The 26,036-nt window shown below is 41.0% G+C and overlaps 2 protein-coding genes across 6 annotated transcripts; both read left to right on the top strand.

Moving 5' to 3' along the window:
* On the top strand, positions 1–20,664 carry LOC121873893 (zinc finger protein 99-like). Of its 5 annotated transcripts, none has more exons than XM_042377768.1 (14): positions 8–227; positions 1,938–2,111; positions 2,807–2,878; positions 3,310–3,483; positions 4,321–4,392; positions 4,790–4,963; positions 5,808–5,879; positions 6,288–6,461; positions 7,504–7,575; positions 7,984–8,157; positions 8,546–8,740; positions 11,474–11,647; positions 12,017–12,205; positions 13,223–15,417. In XM_042377768.1, exons 1-14 carry the CDS (start codon positions 162–164, stop codon positions 14,846–14,848), a joined length of 3,408 nt encoding a protein of 1,135 aa, XP_042233702.1. In that variant the 5' UTR covers positions 8–161; the 3' UTR covers positions 14,849–15,417. The 5 variants fall into 5 exon arrangements, with proteins under 5 accessions (XP_042233706.1, XP_042233705.1, XP_042233702.1 ...); XM_042377773.1 differs by lacking the exon at positions 13,223–15,417 and adding an exon at positions 19,524–20,664 and having other exon boundaries at positions 17–227; XM_042377769.1 differs by lacking the exon at positions 8–227 and adding an exon at positions 275–357.
* Positions 20,665–20,874: 210 nt separating this feature from the next.
* On the top strand, positions 20,875–22,362 carry LOC121873894 (caspase-2-like). Its single transcript, XM_042377774.1, has one exon. It carries the CDS (start codon positions 21,297–21,299, stop codon positions 22,035–22,037), a length of 741 nt encoding a protein of 246 aa, XP_042233708.1. The 5' UTR covers positions 20,875–21,296; the 3' UTR covers positions 22,038–22,362.
* The last annotated feature ends 3,674 nt before the right edge of the window (positions 22,363–26,036 follow it).

Genomic DNA, 26,036 nt, shown 5'->3' with positions numbered 1-26,036 from the left:
GTGTGTGTACAGCCTATTAACTAACTTAAAACACCACATCACTAACATGTTCAACACCACGCAATAAAGGAGTAAATATACCAATTAGAAATAAGTTGGACCCGACCACATCACGTCAACATTGTACAGGAAGTCTAGTATCAGCAGATAACATAGCCATAATGGACTGTTGTGGTGAAGCAGACGCACGTACTGTACCCCTCACTGCTACCACTATGGGCCAACGTGTGAGTATTACTGACTGTGTGTTTTATATTTAAACGTGTGAAAGTCATACTTGTGATAAAGGATGGCCGATCCTTAAGTCTTTTGTTTTAGTGCACAAACTACCGCCAACACAACAACCACACCTAGAGTGTAAGCTGCTGACTGACACTTGTAGGGTGTTACAAGATGACCCCAGAGTGTACTGTTACAAGATGACCACTGAGTTTAGTGTTACAAGATGACCCCCGAGTGTAGTGTTACAAGATGACCCCCCGAGTGTAGTGAAACAAGATGACCCCCGAGTGTAGTGTTACAACATGACCCCCTGAGTGCAGTGTTATAAGATGACTCCCGAGTGTAGTGTTACAAGATGACCCCCGAGTGTAGTGGTACAAGATGACCCCCTGAGTGCAGTGGTACAAGATGACCCCCTGAGTGTAGTGTTACAAGATGACCCCCTGAGTGTAGTGGTACAAGATGACCCCCTGAGTGTAGTGGTACAAGATGACCCCCTGAGTGTAGTGGTACAAGATGACCCCTGAGTGTAGTGTGTTACAAGATGACCCCTGAGTGTAGATGTACAAGATGACCCCTGAGTGTAGTGTTACAAGATGACCCCTGAGTGTAGTGTTACAAGATGACCCCCTGAGTGTGTGTACAAGATGACCCCTGAGTGTAGTGTTACAAGATGACACCCTGAGTGCAGTGTTACAAGATGACTCCCTGAGTGTAGTGTTACAAGATGGCCCCTGCGTTTAGTGTTACAAGATGACCCCTGAGTGTAGTGTTACAAGATGACACCCTAAGTGTAGTGTTACAAGATGACCCCCTGAGTGTAGTGTTACAAGATGACACCCTGAGTGCAGTGTTACAAGATGACTCCCTGAGTGTAGTGTTACAAGATGGCCCCTGCGTTTAGTGTTACAAGATGACCCCTGAGTGTAGTGTTACAAGATGACACCCTAAGTGTAGTGTTACAAGATGACTCCTGAGTGTAGTGTTACAAGATGGCCCCTGAGTTTAGTGTTACAAGATGACCCCTGAGTGTAGTGTTACAAGATGACACCCTAAGTGTAGTGTTACAAGATGACCCCCTAAGTGTAGTGTTACAAGATGACCCTGAGTGTAGTGTTACAAGATGACACCCTGAGTGCAGTGTTACAAGATGACTCCCTGAGTGTAGTGTTACAAGATGGCCCCCTGAGTTTAGTGTTACAAGATGACCCCTGAGTGTAGTGTTACAAGATGACACCCTAAGTGTAGTGTTACAAGATGACCCCCTGAGTGTAGTGTTACAAGATGACACCCTGAGTGCATTGTTACAAGATGACTCCCTGAGTGTAGTGTTACAAGATGACCCCCTGAGTGTTGTGTTACAAGATGACACCCTGAGTGCAGTGTTACAAGATGACACCCTGAGTGTAGTGTTACAAGATGACCCCCTAAGTGTAATGTTACACTCACCCCTGAAGATGTGAATTACACGAAAGCGCTTTGGAACTTCGTGTTTTCTTTTTCCTTGTGGTTATCAGCATATACCTGGATCACGCGCACCTACAGTGATTTACTTGCAAATATATATATATATATATATATATATATATATATATATATATATATATATATATATATATATATACTGGTTTGTATACTGCGACAACACCACACATATCACATATGACAATCTTATCACATGTGACAGTAATGATAATCTTATTAACCCTGGTCAGATGGGTAATGCAGGTGGCGGGGCGTATGACGAGGTAGCGAGGGCTCTACAGGCCGGCCAAGTCGCCCAGCTGGGTGATAACAACGGACCTTACCGATGTAATGTGTGCAACAAGGAACTTAAAACCAAGAGCACTCTTAAGAATCACTTCACGAGCCAGACACACCAGAATAAGGTATTAAGGGAATGTGAAGATATATTTTTCTTTAAATAATAATTAAAAGGTAGTATTTCATATCTGTTTGTTTTTTAATAAAGTAATGACAAGCTTATCATTCATGTCAGTAAAACTGATAATATAATAGTGTGACAAAACTAACACAGATATGTTAATGGGATAATATATTCTTAAATTTAATAGAATAAGTCATTACATTGCAAAGAAAATATGTGTAAAGTAACTACTGACTACTGTACATATCAAAACATATCGTATGAAAATTAAAATGACAATACTGTAGTCCTGTACTAACACTATACGCACATTAGCTGGGCGACGTTTCTTTGTTTATTCTTGATCTACTATAATATTTCTTGTCAAACTTCCACTATGATCACTGATAGACAGGGTGTCTCAGAAAATTGTATACAAACTACATTACAGATATTCATGGAGATCGCGTGAATGCTTATATCACATCCTACATTATCCTCACTTGTTGATGCACGAGGTCTCCCACAAGTAAGGAGAATGTTGATGCTTGTAATAGGACCATTCCAAGCAATCTTCAGGAGAAATCTGTATGGTGTTGTGCATACATTTTTCTGAGACACCCTGTATATATATATATATATATATATATATATATATATATATATATATATATATATATATATATATATATATATATATATTACGTTTATTTCCAGATAAGCTCAGCAAGGCCAGCGTCGCCTCAGCATCATGGTCAACAAATACCAGCCACCAAAACACCTCAACAGGTATTGTTTCACACCTAATTAATAACATTGACAGTTTGGTAAAGGTAAAACTGGACAAAGTTGCGAGGGCTGGACTTCACCAAACAGCCACTTACTGTAATACTAAATAAACATAAACCATCAACAAATCATAACTGACATTTCTCTCTTCTCACACTTTGTGTGTTATAACATTTACTTAACGCAACAATATTTTACAGATTTCCATAATAATAGAACAAAATGTCATACTAATAGAGGATATATTAATACTTCAATGTTAATTTTCATTAAATATACCATACTAGTTATTTGGTAACAATTCTTACTTGCCTAATAAAGCCAATGTATACAGGTGGTATACTGCAGCTGTCGTATTGGTGCAACATCACACATAAATCACGATAATCTAATCACTTGTGACAGTAACATTAAGCATAATAACTGGCCAGGTATGTAGTGCAACTGGCTGGGCAGATGACGAGGGAGCGAAGGCTCTACGGGCCGGCCAAGTCACCCAGCTGGGTGATAACAACGGACCTTACCGATGTAATGTGTGCAACAAGGAACTTAAAACCAAGAGCACTCTTATGCGCCACTTCACGAGCCAGACACACCAGAATAAGGTATTAAGGGAATGTGAAGATATATTTACCTTTAAACAATACTAATAAATAATAAGCTAAATTCATAACTTTATGGATTAATGAAATATAACTCCTAGATAATATAACCATCCATGAAAGAAAAAATAATATGTGACATGATTATTGATACAGGTATATTAATAATGGGAAGATATACAATGTTAATATTTGCTAAACAACTTAATGTATTGCCAATAAAATGCGTGTAATCTCGCTACTGTGTACTGTACACGTGTAGCCACAACGTGTAAATATTAACATTAACATTATAATACACATAATGTAACTACCAGTTTATACCCACATTAGCTGGACTACCTATATTCCTTCCTTTATCTACTATATTTCTTGAGAGACTTCTACAATGATCCCTGAACATTTATATTCCATAAAATAAAATATATTTCAAAAGGTTTTCCTTATAAAGTTTACTGTACAAATTTAAGAGCAATAATTATTAAGATATCATTTCTAATAATGAAGAGAAATTTGTGATACTTATTGCACATATTTTCAAACTATGCCCAAAATTGCCCGTTGATATATTCCATTAAGTATCAATATATATATATATATATATATATATATATATATATATATATATATATATATATATATATATATATATATATATATATATATGATCTAATGAAAACGTGGATAAGATAAATCTTGATAAAATCACACGGGAAAAGGAAACAACGGAACACCTTAGCTTTCGTCTTTATTCAAAGACATCTTCGGGGGGAGATGGAATATATAACATAATTTTCATCAGTCATTAATGTTCCGAATGTGAAATACGTTTATTTCCAGATAAGCTCAGCAAGGCCAGCGTCGCCTCAGCATCATGGTCAACAAATACCAGCCACCAAAACACCTCAACAGGTATTGTTTCACACCTAATTAATAACATTAACAGTTTGGTAAAGGTAAAACTGGACAAAGTTGCGAGGGCTGGACTTCACCAAACAGCCACTTACTGTAATACTAAATAAACATAAACCATCAACAAATCATAACTGACATCACACTTTGTGTGTTATAACATTTATTTAACTGTACAATATTTTGTTACAATTTTCTCGAATATTAAAATGAACTACGACATACTAATAGAAGATGCGAGTAAAATCTAGTGTTAAGTTTCACTCCAAAATTCCTATAAATTATTTGATAACAATAATTACCTTGCCTATTATAATAACATGTACAGGTGTATACTGCTGATTTTGTATTGAGGCAACACCACACATAAATCACGATAATCTTATCACCTATACAGGTGGGTGATGCAACTGGCGGGGCAGATGACGAGGTAGCGAAGGCTCTACGGGTCGGCCAAGTCGCCCAGCTGGGTGATAACAACGGACCTTACCGATGTAATGTGTGCAACAAGGAACTTAAAACCAAGAGCACTCTTAAGCGCCACTTCACGAGCCAGACACACCAGAATAAGGTATTAAGGGAATGTGAAGATAAATATATTTACCTTTAAACAATAATAATAAATAATAAGCTAAATTCATAACTTTATGGATTAATGAAATATAACTCCTAGATAATATAACCATCCATGAAAGAAAAAATAATATGTGACATGATTATTGACACTGGTATATTAATAATGGGAAGACATACAATGTTAATATTTGCTAAACAACTTAATGTATTGCCAATAAAATGCGTGTAATCCCGCTACTGTGTACTGTACACGTGTAGCCACAACGTGTAAATATTAACATTAACATTATAATACACATAATGTAACTACCAGTTTATACCCACATTAGCTGGACTACCTATATTCCTTCCTTTATCTACTATATTTCTTGAGAGACTTCTACAATGATCCCTGAACATTTATATTCCATAAAATAAAATATATTTCAAAAGGTTTTCCTTATAAAGTTTACTGTACAAATTTAAGAGCAATAATTATTAAGATATCATTTCTAATAATGAAGAGAAATTTGTGATACTTATTGCACATATTTTCAAACTATGCCCAAAATTGCCCGTTGATATATTCCATTAAGTATCAATATATATATATATATATATATATATATATATATATATATATATATATATATATATATATATATATATATATATATATATAAATCCTAATGAAAACGTGGATAAGATAAATCTTGATAAAATCACACGGGGAAACAACGGAACACCTTAAACTTTCGTCTTTATTCAAGAACATCTTCGAGTATAAAGAGGCAATGGAATATATAACATAATTTTCATCAGTCATTAATGTTCCGAATGTGAAATACGTTTATTTCCAGATAAGCTCAGCAAGGCCAGCGTCGCCTCAGCATCATGGTCAACAAATACCAGCCACCAAAACACCTCAACAGGTATTGTTTCACACCTAATTAATAACATTGACAGTTTGGTAAAGGTAAAACTGGACAAAGTTGCGAGGGCTGGACTTCACCAAACAGCCACTTACTGTAATACTAAATAAACATAAACCATCAACAAATCATAACTGACATTTTTCTCTTCTCACACTTTGTGTGTTATAACATTTATTTAACTGTACAATATTTTGTTACAATTTTCTCGAATATTAAAATGAACTACGACATACTAATAGAAGATGCGAGTAAAATCTAGTGTTAAGTTTCACTCCAAAATTCCTATAAATTATTTGATAACAATAATTACCTTGCCTATTATAATAACATGTACAGGTGTATACTGCTGATTTTGTATTGAGGCAACACCACACATAAATCACGATAATCTTATCACCTATACAGGTGGGTGATGCAACTGGCGGGGCAGATGACGAGGTAGCGAAGGCTCTACGGGTCGGCCAAGTCGCCCAGCTGGGTGATAACAACGGACCTTACCGATGTAATGTGTGCAACAAGGAACTTAAAACCAAGAGCACTCTTAAGCGCCACTTCACGAGCCAGACACACCAGAATAAGGTATTAAGGGAATGTGAAGATAAATATATTTACCTTTAAACAATAATAATAAATAATAAGCTAAATTCATAACTTTATGGATTAATGAAATATAACTCCTAGATAATATAACCATCCATGAAAGAAAAAATAATATGTGACATGATTATTGACACTGGTATATTAATAATGGGAAGACATACAATGTTAATATTTGCTAAACAACTTAATGTATTGCCAATAAAATGCGTGTAATCCCGCTACTGTGTACTGTACACGTGTAGCCACAACGTGTAAATATTAACATTAACATTATAATACACATAATGTAACTACCAGTTTATACCCACATTAGCTGGACTACCTATATTCCTTCCTTTATCTACTATATTTCTTGAGAGACTTCTACAATGATCCCTGAACATTTATATTCCATAAAATAAAATATATTTCAAAAGGTTTTCCTTATAAAGTTTACTGTACAAATTTAAGAGCAATAATTATTAAGATATCATTTCTAATAATGAAGAGAAATTTGTGATACTTATTGCACATATTTTCAAACTATGCCCAAAATTGCCCGTTGATATATTCCATTAAGTATCAATATATATATATATATATATATATATATATATATATATATATATATATATATATATATATATATATATATATATATATATATATATATATATCATGTAGATCCACAATGAAAACGTGGATAGATAAATCTTGATAAAATCACACGGAAAAGGGAAACAACGGAACACCTTAGCTTTCGTCTTTATTCAAGACATCTTCGGGGAGAGAGAGAGAGAGAGAGAGAGAGAGAGAGAGAGAGAGAGAGAGAGAGAGAGAGAGAGAGAGAGAGAGAGAGAGAGAGAGAGAGAGAGAGAGAGAGAGAGAGAGAGAGAGAGAGAGAGAGAGAGATATAAAGAGAGAGAGAGAGAGAGAGAGAGAGAGAGAGAGAGAGAGAGAGAGAGAGAGAGAGGCAATGGAATATATAACATAATTTTCATCAGTCATTAATGTTCCGAATGTGAAATACGTTTATTTCCAGATAAGCTCAGCAAGGCCAGCGTCGCCTCAGCATCATGGTCAACAAATACCAGCCACCAAAACACCTCAACAGGTATTGTTTCACACCTAATTAATAACATTGACAGTTTGGTAAAGGTAAAACTGGACAAAGTTGCGAGGGCTGGACTTCACCAAACAGCCACTTACTGTAATACTAAATAAACATAAACCATCAACAAATCATAACTGACATTTTTCTCTTCTCACACTTTATGTGTTATAACATTTATTTAACTGTACAATATTTTGTTACAATTTTCTCGAATATTAAAATGAACTACGACATACTAATAGAAGATGCGAGTAAAATCTAGTGTTAAGTTTCACTCCAAAATTCCTATAAATTATTTGATAACAATAATTACCTTGCCTATTATAATAACATGTACAGGTGTATACTGCTGATTTTGTATTGAGGCAACACCACACATAAATCACGATAATCTTATCACCTATACAGGTGGGTGATGCAACTGGCGGGGCAGATGACGAGGTAGCGAAGGCTCTACGGGTCGGCCAAGTCGCCCAGCTGGGTGATAACAACGGACCTTACCGATGTAATGTGTGCAACAAGGAACTTAAAACCAAGAGCACTCTTAAGCGCCACTTCACGAGCCAGACACACCAGAATAAGGTATTAAGGGAATGTGAAGATATATTTACCTTTAAATAATACTTAAAAATAATGTTAAATTTTTTAATTTTATGTATGCATGAAATATAACTTAGATAATATTACCATTCATGTGAGAACAGTAATAATGTGACACGACTATTAACACAGGTATACTGATATTAGGGTGATATATACTCTTCATTTAATAGACCAAGGTTCATACTGTGTATGTACTGTACTTTTAGCTGTACAGTCTCTTGTGTCTACACCTTAGATGTGTTTACACCTGAGAAGGATGCACAGTGTACGTACAATACCTCCACCTGTCAAAATATTGTTATATATTTCCTTATTAGTATATTATTCGAATTTATTTCATGGTTTTATTCTTGTCTTTGGAGTTTAGATGAAGTGGGAAGAAGAGGACAGCTCCCAAGAGGACAACTCCCAAGAGGACGACTCCCAAGAGGACAACTCCCAAGAGGACGAGGACAGTGAAGAGGAGGATGACGATGACGACCAGGAATATAACGATGAGGAGGATGAAGACGAAGAGGAGGGCATAACCCGACATGTGCTCAGAGATAATCACAAATCAAGGGCAAGTAGCAATATAGTTGTATCAATCTATTGGTTGCTTCACTTTTCTTACTATTTATGAGTCGCCTTTCATTACAGGCACGAAACACTGTGGGTTCAGAAATTTATGTGAAATATACTTGTGGCAATATTCAGTTAACTTCAGTTCTTTACTACTCACATCAAGGATCAACCTGATTTAATTCATCTTTATTTTTCACTCCTGCTTTAAGTTACAACTCAGGATATTCCTTTTCCCCGGTTCGTCTCTCACCCAAGCGTCATTATACATTCGTCTGTAACTCTTAGAGCTTTATTGAATCATCAAACTTTATCATTTCTACATATTTCTTCAGTCACCGTTTACCCAACTTTCATTTACCTTGCGTTTTGTTTTATGGTGGCAGTGGTGGATATGTACAGCGTAAGACACTTATCTTAATACCTTCATAACTCAATTAGGTAAGTACCAGATTGATGGTGCCAAGGTGATGGAAGCAAAACTCCATGACACCGTGAAAATGGGTCCCATAGGCATTAATGCCAGTTAGGGACAGAGTGGATACACATTGTGGTTACACAGTGTGGATACTAAAGGAGTCCGCATGACCGGTACTTCTTTCGACCGTATTCACTTCCCCAAGCTGTAAACTTACATACCCATTTACAACTGGGTGAACTACAGTAGAAGCGCCCGGAGATCGAACCACCGACCCCATTGAACGGAAGGTGATAGCTGTATCCATTCGACCGCCGCACTCCTTTGACAGCGGGAAAAGACAATAAACAGAGGGGCAGCAGCAGGGACACAGCCCGTCAGTCCTGGTAATGACCGGCCTAAAGCAGTAAGCAGAGGGGCAGCAGCAGGGACACAGCCCGTCAGTCCTGGTAATGACCGTCCTAAAGCAGTAAGCAGAGGGGCAGCAGCAGGGACACAGACCGTCAGTCCTGGTAATGACCGTCCTAAAGCAGTAATGACCGTCCTAAAGCAGTAAGCAGAGGGGCAGCAGCAGGGACACAGCACGTCAGTCCTGGTACGACCGGCCTAAAGCAGTAAGCAGAGGGGCGGTGCGCGCAGGGACACAGCCCGGTCGTCTGGTAATGACCGGCCTAAAGCAGTAAGCAGACGGGCAGCAGCAGGGACACAGCCCGTCAGTCCTGGTAATGACCGGCCAAAGTGGTGGAAGCAGAGGGGCAGCAGCAGGGACACAGCCCGTCAGTCCCGGGTGGGTAATGACCGGCCTAAAGTAGTAAGCAGAGGGGCAGCAGCAGGGACACAGCACGCCGTCCTGGTAATGACCGGCCCAAAGCAGTAAGCAGAGGGGCAGCAGCAGGGACACAGCCCGTCGTCCTGGTAATGACCGGCCCAGCAGCAAGCAGACGGGCAAAGCAGCAGGACACAGCCCGTCAGTCCTGGTAATGACTGGCCTAGCAGTAAGCAGAGGGCAGCAGCAGGGACACAGCCTGGCCGGGGTCCTGGTAATGACCGGCCTAAAGCAGTGCACAGAGGGAAAAGTGGCAGCAGGGACACAGCCCGTCAGTCCGGTAATGACCGGCCCAGCAGTAAGCAGAGGGGCAGTGCAGCAGGGACACAGCCTGTCAGTCCTGGTGAACACCACACCAAAGCAGCAAGGCGAAGGGCAGCAGGACACAGCCCGTCAGTCCTGATAATGACCGGCCTAAAGCAGTAAGCAGAGGGACAGCAGCAGGGACACAGCACGTCAGTCCTGGTAATGACCGGCCTAAAGCAGTAAGCAGAGGGGCAGCAGCAGGGACACAGCCCGTCAGTCCTGATAATGACCGGCCTAAAGCAGTAAGCAGAGGGACAGCAGCAGGGACACAGCACGTCAGTCCTGATAATGACCGGCCTAAAGCAGTAAGCAGAGGGACAGCAGCAGGGACACAGCACGTCAGTCCTGGTAATGACCGGCCTAAAGCAGTAAATAGAGAGAGACAGACAGACAGTTATAGTTCACTTGACGTCACTGCGCAGAGCGAAAGAAAACTAGACCGCTGTCCGGCCGACCTCTCTACATTGACCTTGAGTGCATCATTCGACGAGGAGAGACAGCGCCAGTGTTACACGTAGTATTTGAGAGATACAATGACACTGGAGCTATGGCTGGAACACACAGACAGACAGACAGCCAACGTCCTTTTCTTATTGTAAATATATTGTCAAAATTAAAAAATGAAGTATATAAAACTTTCAGAAATCAAAATTTTCACAGTCGGCAATTTCTTATTTTCGAGTTAGGCTCAGCAAGGCCAGCGTCGCCTCAGCATCATGGTCAACAAATACCAGCCACCAAAACACCTCATCAGGTATTGTTTCACACCTAATTAATAACATTGACAGTTTGGTAAAGGTAAAACTGGACAAAGTTGCGAGGGCTGGACTTCACCAAACAGCCACTTACTGTAATACTAAATAAACATAAACCATCAACAAATCATAACTGACATTTCTCTAGTCTTACAACTTGTGTGTTATAACTTTTAGCTGTACAACGTTTTACAAATTTCCGAAACATTAAATTGAAGTACGACATATTAATTCAAGATGCATGAAAAATCCCATGTTAATATTTCTTAGCAAAAATAACATCAATTATTTAATAACAACAGTTACTTTGGCTATTAAGGACTACCAATGCAGTTGGTATACTGCTGATGTTTTATTGTGGCAACACCACACATGTCAAGATAATCTTGCCATTGTGACAGTAATGATAATCTTATTAACCTTGGCCAGGTGTGCGGTGCAAGTGGCGGGGCAGATGACGAGGTAGAGAAGGCTCTACGGGTCGGCCAAGTCGCCCAGCTGGGTGATAACAACGGACCTTACCGATGTAATGTGTGCAACAAGGAACTTAAAACCAAGAGCACTCTTAAGCGCCACTTCACGAGCCAGACACACCAGAATAAGGTATTAAGGGAATGTGAAGATATATTTACCTTTAAATAATACATAAAAATAATGTTAAATGTTTTAATTTTATGTATGAATGAAATATAAATTAGATAATATTACCATTCACGTGAAAAAAGTAATAATATAAGACAAGACTATTAACACAGGTATACTGATATTAGGGTGATATGTTTTTTACATTTAATAGACCAAGGTTCATACTGTGTATGTACTTTACTTTTAGCTGTACAATCTCTTGTGCCTAGACCTAAGATGTGTTTACACCTGAAAAGGATGCACAATGTACGTACAATACCTCCACCTGTTAAAATATTGTTATACATTTCCTTATTAGTAAGTTCTATAATTTGATTTGATAATTAGATTGTGCACTTTGGTGATCTGATGAAGTGGAAGGACGACGCCGACCAGGAAGAGGAGAGTGACAACAACGAGGAAATCATCGCCGAGACGGACGACAAGTCAAAACTTTATATGTGCATACCATGTAACCGGTCCGTCAAGCGCTGGGACCTTGGGAGACATCTGGAGAGCGAGACCCACAAGGCCAAGGCGAGTAACAACACCGTCTTATCTATCCATTTATTGATTTTCTTTGTCTTTCTATTAGTTGCCTCTCATTACACGCAGGAAACACTGAAGGCTCCTCAGTCAGACTCGGCACCCCAAAATATCATTGTCAGTTTATAGTAACATAATTATATATTATGGTATAAAAACATATATCTCTGGGTGACTGAAAACAATTTAATTTATATTCTATCTCTAATTCAGCTTTAATAATATAATTTCAGATTAAGTTAGGTCAGGTTAGGTTAGGTGTACTACAAGTGAGGACAATGTTATAATATTACAAGCATTCACGTGATCTCCACACGAACCTGTAGGTATAAAAATACAAGAAATAATTATGAACTAAATTTATTATGCACATCATGTTCTCAAGTTTAGGACAGTGAAGTGAACCACACAACTTCCAACGTGACTTTGGTGTTTCCTTACTATTAACTTTCTTCAGTAGGTTTGTTAATTCGGATGTGAATTTGCACTTTCCCTCACAAACCGTCTTTATTCTGCTATTCAGGTATATGTACAGTTTTACGTTTAAGTATAGATATAGTAAGAAGAAGCTGATTCCCTATCCTAAACACATGTACTGTATATGTTAATTGTACTTGTGGCAACATTCAGTCGTCTTTAGGCCTTTAAAACTCACCCCGGGGATGAATTGGGTTTATTTCATCATTAATTTTCTCTCCTGCCTTAGATTACAGCTCAGGTTAATCATTTCCTTGGGTCCGTCTCTCACCCATACTTCATTTTGAACACTTCTTTAACCCTTAAATGTTTTCCCAAATCAAGATACTTTATCACTTTTAAATATAATTACCCTTAATATATTATTTTTCGTTTATCAGTTTACTTTCACTTATATTGTGTTTAATTAAGAATGTTACCGTATATTGTCTACTAGAAAAGGGTATTATGTTTTTGGGTGGCAGTAGTGCTTACGGCACAGCGTAGGAGAATTATCATAATATCTTCATTACTCACTTAACTGAATCCCAGATTGGTACTGTCGAGGGGATGGAGACAAAACTCCATGACACCGTGAAAAAGACAGTAAGCAGAGGGGCGGCAGCAGGAACACAGCCCGTCAGTCCTGGTAATGACCGCCCTCAAGCAGTAAGTAGAGGAACAGCAGCAGGGACACAGCACGTCAGTCCTGGTAATGACCGTCCTGACGTGAACACAGGAGTTACGTATGAACGTATTGTCAAAATTATGGCAACATCGAAGGACATCATTTCTCGGGAGACTTTATTCTCGCATGAATTAGCTCCATACCCGACTGCTCTTTTTGACGAGGGCGGTGAAATGAGACACACAAGTAAGTCGGTGCTGAAGAACAGGCTCTTAGTGCCAGGAGACTTACGAGCCAAGCTGACTCCAGAGGTAATCATCCTGGACGGCAGTGCCTTACTCTGGGCTGTTCCTTGGCCAGTTTCACAAGCGACCGTGTCTACGTACATCAGTACTGTGGTAAAGAACATCATACGACGAGGAGAGAGAGCGCCAGTGTTACACGTAGTATTTGATAGATACTATGACATCAGTCCAAAGACGTGTTGTAGAAAAGCCCGCCAGAAAAGATACGCTCCTGTGTACAATTTCAGTGAAGAGTCGCTACAATCCGATCAAGTCGTCGATAAGAAACGAATCATCTCGCTGATTGTCAAGCAGTTATGCTCCATACAAGTTCCTCGAGGCAAGCAAGTTATCGTAACTGGACCTGATGCTCATCCAATACAGGTTGGTATTGGCCCACAGCAAACTGCGGTGACTCACGAGGAAGCTGACGTGATCATGGCTTACCACATGCTCCAAGAGGCAGCGGCTGGCCATTCACCAATAAGAATAGTGTGTGATGACACAGACGTGTTCCTCATCCTCGCTCATCACCTGCACGCTCGCACAAACAACATACCACACACCGTCCAAGTAAGCATGGAGTCATGCACTAGGGGTCACGCCGTCGTCAGTATCAACGAGGTTGTTAAGAAACACTCAAGTATAATCCCAAACATTCTAGCAGCTCATGCCTTGACTGGCTGTGACACCGTTTCCTCCTTCGCTGGTATCGGAAAAATAACAGCATTGAAAACTCTTGAGGCATTCCCTGGTTCATTAGACCTTGGGAATCCATCTGCGTCCCTTGATGAGGTCACGGATGTATCCCTGAAATACGTATCAGCTCTGTATAACCAGACACCAGGAGATTCGTTAAACAACATGCGTGCAACTATTTTCACAAAACAGATCAGTAACAACAAGTTGAGGTTTCCTAGGTTAAGCCGATTGCCACCTACAATGGCGGCGTTCAGGCCCCACTGCGGACGGGCACACTACCAAACAGCGTTATGGAAGTCTGCTGGGATGCCCTCACAGCCACCGCTCGACCCATTGCAGTATGGCTGGGAGATGAATGGATCAACACTGACACCAGTTTATAGCCTTCCTGGGCAGTCAATTGTTCCCGACGAGGTGTACAACCTGGTTAATTGTAGCTGTAAGACCGCCTGCACAGCAACACTCTGCTCCTGCTACAAGTTCACTCTTCCATGCACCAAATTATGCACGTGTAAAGGTCATGCAGCTTGCCTGAACCCTGAGACAGAGAAGAGAAGAATGTAACACTCCAGTCTCCACAATGACAAGGTCCCAAGTTTAAAGAATTAATGTTGTGTAAATAAATGCACCAAACCTTTAAATCAACTTTGACGCCAAAACATTTTAATCTCAATTACTTCAAACTGTATCATTTTTCTCTTCACCCTTTTTTCAATTTTCATCAATAAAATATTACTAAATTTTGCGCTGTAGGAATTATTAAAAATTATAGTTACTCTTATATCGCAAACAAAACGAGCAACATTTTCCTTACTTAAATGATTAAAATGTGTTTTTATTCATTACTTTTGTCCAGAAAGTAATTAACATGTAAATATTTAAAGTGTGCAAAAAATTATAAATAAATGGGATAGCTTCTTGATCTCTTCCCCTAGCACTGTCACGTAGCTATGTCTCTCTCCCACGCTAAGCACCGAGGAACGCATCAAAGCTACTTCTTGCAATTCGTACTTCATTTATCATTTATGAAATGTTCAATGTTCAATACGTCTAAAAATATAAGTGTGTGTGCGTGCGCACACACACACACACACACACACACACACACACACACACACACACACTACATCCTTGACCACCGAAGGGTCAAGACGTACCTGGCGCTCCTCTCGGAGCAGCCAGGTCAACTGTTAAGTTGGCCCATACCAACCCCCCTCCCCTGAACCCTTCTTCCCACCGGAATATCAACAAGTTCTCGCCAGAAGTTACAATTTCATTTAGGAAAGGAACGGAACCAGTGTTAAACAGAGGTGAACAGTGCTTAAGTCAGTGAGAACAACTCAACAGTAACAGTCGTACCCAAGTTAACCTTCACACAGTGAGGTCCCAGGTACCCAGTGATAACGGCCCGTGAGACCCAACAACAACCAGCGATGTGTTAATCCGTCTACGATAGGAAGGCCTAAGACCAAACGAATCGAAAAATAACCCCAAAGCTTTTTATCAACTGTATAAATCAAAGGTTAGAGATACAATAGGTCCCCTTAAAACTACGACAGGAGAAATGACTGATGATGAGTTAGAAATGTGTAGTACGTTAAATAGTCATTTTCGCTCCGTATTCACAAATTAAACCTAGAGTTTCAGAAGTTCATAAGGTATATATACGACAGTATAGAAAATATGTTGATGAATATCAATATTACTAGTAACATGATGTGCTTAAAGTAATTAACAAACTGAAGCCTCATAAATCGCCTGGTCCAGACGAGGTATATGCTAGAATATTAAAAGAATGTGTAGAGATGAGTTGAGTAATCCATTAGCAGTTTTATTTAATAAGTCATTAGAATCGGGCCTAGTGCCAGAAGCTTGGAAACTTGCAAATGTAGTTCCGATTTTCAAAAGGGTGATAAATCAATAGCATCAAATTACCGTCCCATTAGTCTCACGTCAATCATAGGCAAGTTGCTAGAGTCAATTATTGCTACAAAAAATCAGAAGCCACCTTGAAACATTCAACTTAATTCATTCTTCTCAGCACGGTTCACCAGGGACGTTCTTGTCTCACAAATTTGCTTAGCTTTTTCTCAGAAGTATTTGAAGCGGTAGATAATGATAAGTCATATGATATAATTTATTTAGATTTCAGTAAAGCATTGATAGAGTCCCATGAGAGATTGATAAGGAAGGTAGAAGCACATGGAATAGGTGGATCAGTATTAAAATGGATTAGGTCATGGTTAACTGGTAGGAAACAAAGAGTCAGCATAAATGGATTAAAAGTCAGACTGGGGTGCGGTCAAAAGGAGTTCCCCAGGGATCTGTATTAGGCCCTCTGCTGTTTGTTATATTCATTAATGATCTTGATTTAGGCATAACTAGTAGGATTAGTAAATTTGCAGATGATACCAAAATGGGGAGAGTGATAAATTCAGACAGTGACTTTGAACACCTTCAAAGAGATCTAGATACCTTACATGAGTGGTCAGTAGACTGGCAAATGAATTTTAATACTGATAAATGCAAGGTACTACAGATAGGAAGACGAATACAAACGTTAAGTATAAACTAGGTAACACGGAAATAGAAAACTCAGTTTGTGAAAAGATCTAGGTGTATTTGTTAGCAACGACTTGAAACCTAGAAAACAATGTATTAGCGTTCGCAACAAGGCAAACAGGATTCTTGGGTTCATATTCAGGTCTGTGAGTAACAGAACTGCTGACGTTATCTTGAAACTTTACCTAGCATTAGTGAGGCCACACATGGATTATGCGGTTCAGTTCTGGTGTCCTTATTATAGAATGGACATAGATTCTTTGAGAGTAAAGAAGAATGACAAAAATGATCCATAATATTAGAAACCTTCCATATGAAGAAAGACTGAAAAGCTTAGGCTTACATCATTAGAGAGGCGTAGAGTTAGGGAGATATGATAGAGGTGTACAAGTGGGTAAGTGGGGATTAACAAGGGTAAAATGGAAGATGTTCTGAAGCTCAGTAATAACGAATAACTAGAACAAATGGCTTTAAATTAGATAAATTCCGATTCAGAAAGGATATAGGCAAGCACTGGTTTGGTAATAGAGTTGTGGATATGTGGAATAGGCTACCGAGTGCTATAGTAGGATCGGGGACGCTAGGGAGCTTCAAGACGAAGTTGGATAGGCACATGGAAGTGCTGGGATGGGTGTGAAAGGGATCTGCCCTGTATGGGCCAGTCGGCCTCCTGCAGTATCCCACTTTCTTATGTTCTTATGTTCTTATCTGTGAGGGAATTACTACACCACATGTCCCTCATAACACCATATGTGAGAGAATTACTACACCACGTCAAGTCCCTCATCACACCATCTGTGAGGGAATTACTACACGTGAGGTCCCTCATAACACCATCTGTGGGGGAATTACTACACCACGTCAGGCCCCTCATAACACCATCTGTGAGGGAGTTACTATACCACGTGAGGCCCCTCATAACACCATCTGTGAGGGAATTATTACACCACGTGATGCCCCTCATAACACCATCTGTGAGGGTTACTATACCACGTGAGTTCCTCCTAACACCATCTGGGAGGGAGTTACTACACTACGAGTTTGCTGTTCAACACCTACATTAATCTGTATGTTCACTGTATGTTCCTTTACCTTTCTCTAATGAAGGCTTTTGTTAAACCACCAATGTATGTAATAAGTCATTTATGTCCAATGTATATTTTCAGCTTTCGGGCTGCAGAATTTTTTCAATAAACCGTTAATTATTATTATTATTATTATTATTATTATTACTTCTACTACTTTGCTGTCACTCGGAATCGAGTATGACGATCAACCAGCTATGGTAAAATTATATGGGTTATTAGGGATGTCACCTAAGTTAGTGAGTTTTGAGGTGACTAAAGAGCCCGATGGAGCAGTAGATGGAGGGCTCCATCTACTGTGGGAGGGGCGGTGGCAGCGTCGTTCTGACGTTGGCGCTTGTCTGCCTCGGTTTGCAGTCGGGCTAACTCGAAAGTATTGACACCATCCCGTGTGGTGCTCCTCCAAACGTTACGATGTGGAGTAATCAACTCCCAGGTGAGAGGGTCGATTTGGCACCTTTTCAGGTTTGTCTTAAGACTATCCTTATACCTTTTCAGTTGCCCGCCAACGTTACGTTTACTATTCGTTAGGTGACTGTAAAGTAGCTGCTTTGGCAGTCTACTGTCGTCCATGCGGGTAACATGGCCAGTCCAGCGTAGTTGTTCATGTATAATGGTAGCCCCAATGCTCCTACAGTTGGTGTCAGCAAGAATGCTGGCATTCGTTCTCTTGTCTTCCCAGCGAACTCGGAGGATGGAACGTAGACCACGTTGGTGAAAGTTTTCAAGTGCCTTGAAGTGCTTCCTGTATGTGACCCATGTCTCACTGCCATATAGTAAGGTGGGCAGGACCACTGCTCAATATACTTACTGTACGTGCAACTTTGTGGATAATTTCAGCTCCCAACAGCTGAAGACACGATTTCGGAGTCCGCCCAAGGGTCAGATGCACATCTGATCCGATGCTGAATTTCTTCATCGATGTCTGCGGTGGTGGACAGGTGGGAGCCGAGATACCGATAGTGGGCAACATTAGAGAGTGTAGTACCGTTAAGCTGGATGGATGGTGGAGGTGTGTCTGAACCAGGGGCAGGTTGTAAGAGAATCTGAGTCTTACGTACATTCACCTCAAGGTCGAAGTGTGCATACGCGTCTGCATAGGTGTTCAGGTATCTCCTGTAGGTCCTGCTCAGTGTGAGCAACAAGGGTGAGGTCGTCTGCATACTGAAGTTCAGTAATGGAAGCTACCGACACCTTTGTTCTTGCCGGAGTCGTCTTATGTTGAAAAGAACCCCCTTTACCCGGTACTCAATGATCACCCCCTGGCTAAATTGACACTGGCACGAGTAAGGAAGGCAGCCAAGAAGATGGAAAAGAGAGTTGGTGCCAGCACGCACACGCACGCACGCACGCACACACACACACACACACACACACACACACACACACACACACACACACACACACACACACACACACACACACACTTACTTTCATTCGATCAAGAGACTGAGTAAGAGATAATTTTTGGTGTGTTAGAGCAGAAAGACAGACATGGAAACACACTTTGTATAATGTGTTATTTCTCAGGTTTTCTTTGTGTCAGCAGTTTACTCTTACATCGCTAAGAACATCTTTTATTTACTCCATAGGTATCGATGATGAAGCAGACGTCGGTCACCAACGAATCGTTTCAGTCGGATTACTACACTAGCATGTCCAGATCTCGGGGTTACGCTTATGTTTTTAACTACACGTTTAAAAATCAACTGGAGGCACGTGCTGGGGCGGAACGTGACTCCAACAACCTAAGGGAGACGCTTTCTATGTTTGGCTATGAGGTCATCGTCTATGAAGATATGACCAAGGAATTAACTATGGAAACAATCTTAAGTATTCGGAATGATCCAATACTATATGAAGTGGATTCAATTATATTTTTCTTTTTGAGCCATGGATTAAGTAATTATATATTTTACACCTGCGAAGGACAAAAACTGAGTTTGGATGAAATAAGGCGTCACTTCGTAGATAGTAAGTGTCCTCAACTCAAGAAAAAACCCAAAATCTTCATGGCCAACTTCTGCCGAGGAGCCGATACTGAGCAATGGGAGTATGACGGAAAAGTGGATGTCCCCCGTGACATGGTCACTATCCACGCCACTACTGAGGGTGTCAAGGCACTCAGGTCAAGGGTCGCGGGTACAATTTTCGTCAAGAGTTTGTGTCAGGCATTCAGAAATGTCAACAACGGCGTTATGGAAATAAGAGAAATGTATGCCATGCTCCAAGTCCAAATGATGAGAAATTCAGGAACTACCCCAATGTGGGAAGACTATTCATTTTCCAAGAAGTTTTACTTCCAGAGACTCTAGCGATGACTATCTACCTCACACGTGATGGTGATGATGAAAATATGCAAACGTTAGGTTGTTGGAAGACCAATATGATACACCTGGTGACATAGAGTGTAGTTGTTTGAGATCTTTTACAAGTCCCAGATAATGTGCCTCACAGAGATCAAGGGTATACAAACACATAATAATGTGCGTTAGGTAGCTCTATGGACGCGTTTCGTGACAAAGTTTTTCTCCCCTGACCACGGGACTCGTCGCTGTTTGGATGTATGCCAAGCTATCTTTATTAACGCAGCTTGTAATCAAGTCTTAAGTCATTCACTCTGTAGAAACCTTCCATATCAGGATAGGTTAAAGAAACTAAACTTGCATTCCCTAGAAAGACGAAGAGTGCGGGGAGATATGATAGAAGTATTTAAGTGGGTGAAAGGAATCAATAAAGGCGATATAGATAAAGTTCTTATAATATCCGAGCAGGATAGGACTCGTAGCAACGGATTTAAGTTGGATAAGTTTGGGTTTATGAGGGAGATAGGAAGGAACTGGTTTACAAATAGGGTGGTGGACGAGTGGAACAAGCTTAGCAACTTTGTAGTAAGTGCTGGAACGCTGGAAAGTCTTAAAAGGAGGCTAGATAGATTCATGGATGATAGAGAGTGGTAGTAACTCTCGACAGGAGCTGCCATGCACAGGCCAACCGGCCTATTGCAGACTCCTTATTTTCTTATGTTCTTATGTTCTTATATTCATATGTATGAGGAAGATGGAGAAAAACAGTTAAACAACACCGTAGTTTCTTGTATTTTATCTATTCTGCCTTAAACAATAACGAGGCTTTCTGATAATTGGTCTAGTTTTAACTTTCATTACGGTGTAAATGAAGACAAAGTTATCAAATTTGCCGTTGTTGAAGCTAAACAAAGACATAAGATATCCAACAAGCTTCTCACACGTGTACTGTGCTGTGTTACCTTGAGAAGTGTTCTGTATCTGCGTAAGGGCTTCATTTTAAATCTTCGGCTTCAAAGGACATCTTATATCACATTATCTATTCCATAGGTGTCGGGAATGAACGATGTCTTCGACGGCAACTCCAACTCGACATATAAATACCAAGTGAAGTCCAGTCCTCCGGGTCACGTTTATGCTTTCAACTACATATTTAGTGGACAAGCTCGTGTACGGGAAGGGGCTCAGTACGACTCACTTAACCTAAGAGACACTTTTTCTAAATTAGACTATAAGGTTTTCATCTATGAAGACCTGAACAAGAAACAAACTTTAGAGAAAATCGAGGCTATTAGGACTGATCAGAACTTGAGGACGGTTGATTCAATTATTTTTTTCTTCCTGAGTCATGGAGAGACACCTTATGAATTTCTCTCCGTAGACCATGAAACATTACACCTTCATGACATCAGACGTCAGTTCACCAGAAGAAAGTGCCCTCAGCTGGAAGCAAAACCCAAAATCTTCATGAGTAACTTCTGTCGAGGACCTAAGTTTGAGAAGCAGGTGTTTAACGATGAGGGGGAGGTCCTCAAAGACATAGTGACTATCCACGCCACCGCCGAAGGCATCAGGGCGTTGAGGTTAAGAGACACCGGCACCATCTTCGTCACCAGTCTATGTGAAGTCCTCAATAAAATGTACATTTTTATGGATCTCAGACAAATTTATGCCAAGCTCCAGGGAATAATGACAGCAAAAGGAGGAAGTAGCCCGATGTGGGAAGACTACGCGTTCAAGAAGTTTTACTTCCGAAGAAGCAACTACAAGAGAAATTGCCAACAAACTCCTGAAATTTAAATCCAAACGCTCTACAACCAAAATTGACCTCCCAATCAAAATTTACAAGGAGTTTGCAGTCGAACTTGCCACCTCCCTCTGTCCCATTATTAATGCATCCCTCAGACAAAGCAAATGCCCTAATGAATGGAAAACCGCATATGTCACCCCTATCCCCAAGGTCCCCACCCCACAGTCCCCTTATGATCTGAGGCCAGTTGCCATCACCGACAAACCCAGTCTACTCTGTGAAGACTTTCTTTTTGGATGGGCATTTGCCAGTATTTATCAGTCAATTGATCCACAGAAATTTGACAATATGAGGACCTCCTCTACATCACACTGCTTAGTTAGTTTCCTCGATTTTCTGCACAAAAACCTGGAGAAACGTAAGACATCACTGGCCATTGCCCTTGTTGACTTCAGAAAGGCTTTTGACCTTGTTGATTTCTGCACTGTTATCAACAAGGCCATTGCACTAGGGCTGCCCACCAACCTGGTCTCATGGCTTACTGATTTCCTGAGTGAGCGTCGTCAGGCAGTGGTACCAGGGTTCTGTCTCCACATTCCAATACCTCACCTGCGGTGTTCCCCAGGGGACCAAGATGGGACCACTGTGCTTCCTCATCCTGATTAACGACGCACTATGGGACACTCCTCACAGGTAGAAGTACATGGATGACTGCAGTGTGGGGGTTACAGTGGACAGCACCTCACCGGACTACTCATCGCTACAATGCACACTGGACAGGCTACAGGTATGGACTAAGGAGAACAAGGTCACCCAACAATCACACCAAAACCGTAGTCATGCACATCAACACCGCCACCACTCCAGTGCAAGCTTCAGCAGTTACAGTGGGTGCCCATCCTCTCCAGTTAGTGCAGTCTGCCAAACTCCTGGGTGTAACTATAGACCACAAACTGGACTGGAAGGCCCATGTAAACAACACTATCAAGGCAGCCTCGTACCGACTCTACATGCTACGACGACTCAGGTCACTTGGGGCACCCACGCCAGAGCTGAGGACTATCTACAATGCATTTATTCTCCCTAAATTGACGTATGCGTCACCAGCCTGGTCGTCTTCTCTCAACTCTACCCAACAACTTCAGCGAAAGAAGGTACAGAACAGTGCCTGCAGAATCACGCTCAGCGCAGACTACTACAGCTACAACAACGCTCTCTGTCCCACAGTGACCTCCACCACCAAGCACTAGCAGGGTTTGGTAGTGGACTACTGCACCATCCTCGTCATCGCCCCCAGCCCACCTCATGCAGTCCGCCACTGCCCATAAGAGCCCGCACTGATAGATATAAGAATAGCACCATCCCATCTATTTTTTAAATAATAAATAGTTCCCGATTTATGTACTGTACAGCCCTGTAAATATATTTAACGTATATTATTGTCTAAATTACATGCGAGTTTGTACATTTTTAGCCACCGGCTGCAACTCTATTAATAAGCCGTTTATTATTATTATTATTATTATTATTATTATTATTATTATTATTACATCAGTTGTGTATTTTTTTCCGGGAGTTGTAATGTATTTCTCTATATATAATATTTTTAAACATACTTCCTTAACTTCAAGTTATGGTGTTGTTCATTGTGTTACATATTAAGATATATTATAATTTCATTCAGTAATAAAAGACCATATAAGTGTCAGTATTGTTATTTCTGTACAAATAAAGGTTTAAGTATATACAGTAAATCGTTTTTTATTTAATCTATGTTCAGCGTGATTGAATTTTAGGTCTTCTCTACCTTGTGTGTCACTATTGGTGTACACTTGCGAACAAAATTCCATGGACACTTGTCAATATCTGATGTATAAGTAGCCTACTGAAGGATCATGAATTGAAGATAACTGGAATTTTAAAGCATTATCTTAAATTTTTCTTGGTGTAATATGACTCAAAGGAAAGTAATATTTATTATTTGTATATGGTAAAATTTGTCCTGTTCCTTATGTATAAAATCGGGAAAAATGAGCAGACAATTTAAAATGCAAATTACGCCTCAAAAATTATAGCCAAAATCTATTATGATAATTCTATGTTAAAAGTACAGAAAATTTTATTAAAAATGAGCCTCTCTCTCTCTCTACTACCCACCTCTCACACTGCTACCCGCCTCTCACACTGCTACCCACCTCTCACACTACTACCCACCTCTCACACTGCTACCCGCCTCTCACACTACTACCCACCTCTCACACTGCCTCACACTACTACCTGGCTCCTGCACTGCTACCTGCCTCACACTGCTCCCTGGCCCCCACACACCCCCCACCACCACCCACCCCACACATCTGCCCCCACACTACTACCCACCCCACCACCAACCCCACACCACACCTCACATCACATTCACCACCTCTCACACTACTACCCACCTCTCACACTGGTGACCCACCTCTCACACTGCGACCCACCCTCTACACTACCCACCTCCACACACACCCACCCACCCCACACACACCCCACACCCCACACCACACACACCCCCACACCACCCCCACACACACACACCCCACACACCCACCCCACACCATTACCCACTGAGACCACCACCCGCCCTGTTAATTACCACCATCTCTCAAGACTCACTACCCATTCTCACACTCACCACCCACCTCTCACACTCACTACCTGCCTCTCACACTCACCACCCACCTCACACACCACCCTGCCCCACACCCCCACACACACACCCCACACACACACACCCGCCCCACACACCCTCCACACCACACCCGCCCCACACCCGCTCCTCCACCACCCGCCTCCCCACACCACCACCCGCCTCACACCACACCTGCCTCCCCTGACCACCTCACACACCATTACCTCCACCTCTCACACCACCACCTGGGTTAATTACTACCCGTCTTCACACCACCACTGCCACCCACCTCACACACCACCACCTGCCTCACACACTACTACCTGCCTCTGGCATCACACCTGCCTCTCACACTCATTTACCTGCCTCTCACTCATTACCGGCTCAAGACCAACGCAATCACACAATGCCACCCGCCTCTCACACTACTACCCACCTCTCACACTACTACCTGCCTCTCACACTACTACCTGCCTCTCACACAACTACCTGCCTCTCACACTACTACCTGCCTCTCACACTACTACCTGCCTCTCACACTACTAAGGAACACAACGCCCAACGCCTTTCAGCCCTGAGACAAAATTTGACGTTTTCTTTAGGTTATGAGAGAAGGGGAGGATCGAGTCTCCTGCTGGCACTACTACAAGTTTACACATGGGGTGAGAGAGAGAGAGAGAGAGAGAGAGAGAGAGAGAGAGAGAGAGAGAGAGAGAGCGCTGTTTGTCTAAGTAAGGGTTAATATCGAGATGCTGTTAGGTGTAATTTCAGAATGATTGCGAAGGATTTTATCAATGAAGCGCGTAGTAATCTTGCGTGCAATATTAATAATATTAATAATATTAATATTAATATTAATATTAATATTATTATTATTATTATTATTGATATTAATTAACAGTTTATTGAAAAAGTTCTGCAGCCCGAAGGCTGAAAATATACATTGGACAAAAATGACTTATTACATACAAAGACATGGGGTAGGTGGGTCGTTTAACAAAGGCCTTCATTACTGAAAGGAGAAGGAACATGATTTGAACACACAAATTATTATAGTTTACAGTTGATGGCCCGGGCCTGGACTGGTCATGGAGACACCAGGTGGTGTGGTGTTCACGTGGTGTGGTAACTCGTCCTCGGGTGTTGATATGAAGGACCTCACGTGGTCATGGGGACACCGGGTGGTGTGGTGTTCACGTGTGTGTGTGTGTCCCCTTCCTTGTACACACACACACACACACACACACACACACACACACACACACACACACACACACATACACACACACACACACACACATACACACACACACACACACACACACACACATACACACACACACACACACACACACACACACACATTCCCCATACCTACACC

This window comes from Homarus americanus, unplaced genomic scaffold (genome assembly GCF_018991925.1).
Source record: "Homarus americanus isolate GMGI-L3 unplaced genomic scaffold, GMGI_Hamer_2.0 scaffold25827, whole genome shotgun sequence".
Classification (NCBI taxonomy): Eukaryota; Metazoa; Arthropoda; class Malacostraca; order Decapoda; family Nephropidae; genus Homarus; species Homarus americanus.
Note: the sequence above shows the minus strand (reverse complement) of the source record. Positions and strands in the feature narration are given on the sequence as shown.

Coding starts and splice junctions, on each gene's coding strand:
- LOC121873893 (XM_042377768.1), top strand. CDS start 162: ATGGACTGTTGTGGTGAAGCAGACGCACGTACTGTACCCCTCACTGCT. Junction 5,880..6,287: donor CCACCAAAACACCTCAACAG/GTATTGTTTCAC, acceptor TCACCTATACAG/GTGGGTGATGCAACTGGCGG. Junction 8,741..11,473: donor GAGATAATCACAAATCAAGG/GCAAGTAGCAAT, acceptor AACCTTGGCCAG/GTGTGCGGTGCAAGTGGCGG.
- LOC121873894 (XM_042377774.1), top strand. CDS start 21,297: ATGAACGATGTCTTCGACGGCAACTCCAACTCGACATATAAATACCAA.